The sequence below is a fragment of the Micropterus dolomieu genome, linkage group LG04 (genome assembly GCF_021292245.1).
Source record: "Micropterus dolomieu isolate WLL.071019.BEF.003 ecotype Adirondacks linkage group LG04, ASM2129224v1, whole genome shotgun sequence".
Classification (NCBI taxonomy): Eukaryota; Metazoa; Chordata; class Actinopteri; order Centrarchiformes; family Centrarchidae; genus Micropterus; species Micropterus dolomieu.
In genome coordinates, this window is record NC_060153.1 from 12,841,169 (window position 1) to 12,845,660 (window position 4,492).

Here is a 4,492-nt window from a genome sequence, read left to right on the forward strand (position 1 = left end):
GAGTCAGAATTTGGCGTAAACAGAATGTGAACATGGATCCATCATGCCTTGTTACCACTGTGCAGGCTGGTGGTGGTGGTGTAATGGTGTGGGGGATGTTTTCTTGGCACACTTTAGGCCCCTTAGTGCCAATTGGGCATCGTTTAAATGCCACGGCCTACCTGAGCATTGTTTCTGACCATGTCCATCCCTTTATGGCCACCATGTACCCATCCTCTGATGGCTACTTCCAGCAGGATAATGCACCATGTCACAAAGCTCGAATCATTTCAAATTGGTTTCTTGAACATGACAATGAGTTCACTGTACTAAAATGGCCCCCACAGTCACCAGATCTCAACCCAATAGAGCATCTTTGGGATGTGGTGAAACGGGAGCTTCATGCCCTGGATGTGCATCCCACAAATCTCCATCAACTGCAAGATGCTATCCATCAATATGGGCCAACATTTCTAAAGAATGCTTTCAGCACCTTGTTGAATCAATGCCACGTAGAATTAGGGCAGTTCTGAAGGCGAAAGGGGGTCAAACACAGTATTAGTATGGTGTTCCTAATAATCCTTTAGGTGAGTGTATACCAATACACCTACCTCAGGTCATAAGGTCATAGGTCTTATTTATTTTTTCCAGCATCCTTTGCACTATGCTCCATCACACTGTGTACATTAATGTGTACCTGTATATCATATCCACCTTCAACATTTACATAATGAGAATAATAGTTTACTCTTGCATCATTTGCACTCTGATCACTACACTATTTGTCAATATGTCTATATTGTTTTGTTCATAGTGTGTATGTTAGTGTTGTCTATACTGTAGTTTGTGTCTGATTTTATTTTTTTATTATTTTATTATTATGTTATGGTATTTTTGTACAAGTAAGCACATCGTGAGCAATGTACAATCCTGAGTCGAATTCCTCGTATGTGTACACATACCTGGCAATAAAGCGGATTCTGATTTATGGTATCTAGTAGATTAGCAGTTTGTATGAATACTCTCTCTCACACACACACACACACACACACACACACACACACAGTTCTGGTGCTGTAAATACCTGCTAGCACACCAAATACAAAGCTGAAAATAGTACCAAACAAATACACTATTTAATCCTGTTTGTGTAACGTTTGCTAAAAACTACAATGCCCAGCTCTTTTAGGAAAACCACAGATAGGGCTGGGAAACTAGAATGTATTGAGAGAAGGACTAACATGGGTTTGGTTTTGGCCTTTTCGTAGGATTTGTTGCCAAGGCTTGTCGTTTACATTCTTGAAAGATATTACTGTGGATTGCTGGCTTTAAAAACTACTAGCCATGAAGAGCTGTGAGCATGAAGGTTTTCATTCCATCAGTGTTCCAACACAAACACAGCATGTGCGTAAGCACGTGTGTGTGTTATACCTGACAGGAGGTCAGTCATAGACTGGCGCTGGTCACGGTTCAGGGTTCAGTAGACTCAGCTGCAGATCTGAACACCACAGAGGGAAAAAAAAAAAACAGTAAAAGACTGATCAACAAAAGAATGCGAAGAATCCTGAGTTCTTCTTGGGTTGCCCTCAGAGACCACATTAACCTATGCGGGTTTCTATGGACAAGGGCCCCCAACACCATATGAAATCATCCAAAACACAGAAGAGACAATGTGACTCATATACAGAGAAGGAAGGAATCAAACTTCTGTTTGTTTGGTGAAGAATTGTTCCTTGTGTTATGCATACCGACTGTACCTCATGATCATGATCCCCTAGATGTATAGGGGATAGTGTTTTCTTTTATGCCAATCAAAATCTAAGGTGGAGTTTTCTTTGAATGCTTAAAAGGCCACGTTAAAAGAACTAAATAAACCACAAGGGACAACGTGCTGCTTGGGTATCTGCTGTTGATGCAAACCCAACACTTCCTTTACAAGGTCTTCCCTGTTTCACACTGAAGCTCAAGTGGGACTGAACAGGTGAAGGGACCACAGCACAAAGAAACATGGATATGATACAAGAACAAAAAGGCTCCAATGTGGCTTACATTTAGATATGCAGGTAAAACCCTGCTTAAGTTGCTTTGAAGCTTTCACAGAAGGTGAATTTGAGTTATATCAGAGACGTTATTATAGAGGAGACATGCCACTTTAAGAATCCTCTATACAACTCCATAGGGAAAGCCCGTAACGCCAAAGGTGGCGGCTAATCATCTTCTTTTAATAGCCGAGGCGGAAAAACATATTTCAGCCAATCGTGTGGTTCCACTGACTCAAGGGGTCTGCTGCGCATGCGTCACTACATACACAGTACAAGTATAACTTGTCGGGAAAAATTCTTTTTAAACCTTATTTTGAGGCAAAGTCGTCAAACTATTTCAGTGATTTTTATCAGATTTTATTGCTGATTCTGGTCAGGTAGTTTTTATGTTCCGGTGACCAGTAATTCATTATAGGATAGGAGCCTGGTCTTGTTAGTCTGAAATAGCTGCCTGGAGGTGTTGCCAAGATGGCTGCCGAGTGGCATGACTTGCCTATAAGGACTTTGGTTATATTCACAGGGGTTAGCTTAGCATATCTTAACATCCTAGCAAAGCTTACCTGTTTTTTATTTTCAGTTATGACAGGAAGAACAACAATTTCTAAAAGCATAGAGGGTTTACAAGAGTCTATTTTATGTTAAAAATATACCAAGCTCCTTTTACAGTTGCTACTTACCAGACAACTAAGGATTGTGGGAAATTCCAGGATGGAGCGCGTCCATACTGGTAGTCAGTGGCTCTCTCTTCATCCAGTAACGAGGGCCTCAGTGAAGCAGCAGCGTCCTGAGAGAGAGACAAACATAAAACAGGATTAATATGTGTGTGAGAGAGAGAGAGAGAGAGAGAGAGAGAGAGAGAGAGAGAGAGAGAGAGAGAGAGAGAGAGAGAGAGAGAGAGAGAGAGAGAGAGAGAACTGCAGGACACCAGAGGGACAAATAATAAAGACACATCTATTATTCACAACCTCGATCAAACATGAATACACAAGGTGCGCGCGTGTGTGTGTGAACCTAAGGCTCATTTTGTACAGAGCTCATATTTCTTTCTTTGGTGCAGTCTTGCCAACCCCTCGCTGACTGGAACCATCATAAACTTAATGCCACAGGAGACTTGTAAACTCCCCCTACACTGCTTTCCAACAACCAACACACACATACATTACTGCATGATGCAGTCAAGACTTGTGGGCCGTTCTCATCAACACACAACTTTGATGAGCAGAGGAGAATAAGATAGTAACCATAGTTAGACTGGACAATAAAAATCCACTTATCCCTGGCTGAGGGGCTGGAAAAACACCAGGAATGACTAAGAGGAATAAAATTGCAACAAATGAAAGAAATATAATCCCATCACATGGATCTTTTAGCTCAACTAACAGCTGACACTGACCATGGCAAAGGTATAATAGCAAATGATTGGTAATTAATCAACCTAATTTAAAGATTTAATTAATTAGAGTTACAATGACACAACCCCCTGCACCAAGTATCAGCTGCAGGGGTAAAGGCAAAAGTGTGCTGATGGTTGCAAGAACATTCTGACATTTAATCTTTTATGTACATGATGATCAGTAAAAAGAACCAGGGTTTAGTAATCAGGTAAATCTTCAAATTTGCAATGGCAGCCAATGTGAGTGCCCCAGACACTGACACTTGCTGATCAGCGTAGTGTTTTTACTGCAGTCGTTTGGAGTTTTTTTAAGGAAAATGTACACTACGTTAACTCCTTGCATTTGTCTGCATAATGACTGAATTCATTGCCCGTTTAGTCGGCAAGGGGCTTCCTATTCTCTTTATCCCCTGCCTCTGTTGTTCCTTTAATGACCTCTAAGCTTTGAACATATTTCTTCTTTCACTCTTAAATGAAATAATTCTATGAAAAGACAAATCAGCACACACATAACATTTGACTTTAGCAGACGTGTTTTACACATTAATCTGAGAGCTTAATATACATGAAGGCCTTGCAGCAGGTGTGGTGTGTGTTGTGCTTTGCATGAAAAAGAAGGAGAAGAGGTCAGCTATGGATTTTTGAGTGGACAATATCTTATGCGCAAAGAAAAACATTCAAGTTCTTAATCCATCGAGCTAAAAGCTTTGTGTGAGCTGTTGCTTTCCTGACTGTCTGAGGGAGAGTTAGTTATTTGTTCTTTGTCACTGTCTTTGTCAATAAAAAGGGAACAATAAGGCTGCTATGTAATTAGCCTAGATGTATATTTTTGGCATTTTGCATGCTTGACACAAAGTGGAATGCATTTTCCAACAATTTAATTACTCTGCAGCATCATTTCATAACTAAACAGAGCAAATTCAGTATAAGCCGTTGACAATCACTGGCAAAGCAAGCCACTGAAAGCAATGATAGCAGGTCAGAAACTTAAAAAACACTTCCAAGCCCATGGGCTAACTGCAGGCCATGTGCATGTGTCATGCGGTCAAGATGAAACAACACGAACACTGTTTTTCTT

General features: G+C 40.7%; 1 protein-coding gene across 8 annotated transcripts in view; it reads right to left on the reverse strand.

Moving 5' to 3' along the window:
* Positions 1-4,492, reverse strand: part of LOC123969180 (amyloid beta precursor protein binding family B member 2-like) — a 74,559-nt gene that overhangs the window by 49,427 nt on the left and 20,640 nt on the right. For all 8 annotated transcript variants that reach the window (XM_046046313.1, XM_046046312.1, XM_046046308.1 and 5 more), the window contains exons 2-3: positions 2,699-2,805; positions 1,411-1,477 (exon numbers count right to left, since the gene is read on the reverse strand). In XM_046046313.1, the coding sequence (XP_045902269.1) occupies positions 1,411-1,429 (19 nt within the window). In that variant the 5' untranslated portion in view covers positions 1,430-1,477; positions 2,699-2,805. The remainder of the gene's footprint in view (positions 1-1,410; positions 1,478-2,698; positions 2,806-4,492) is intronic.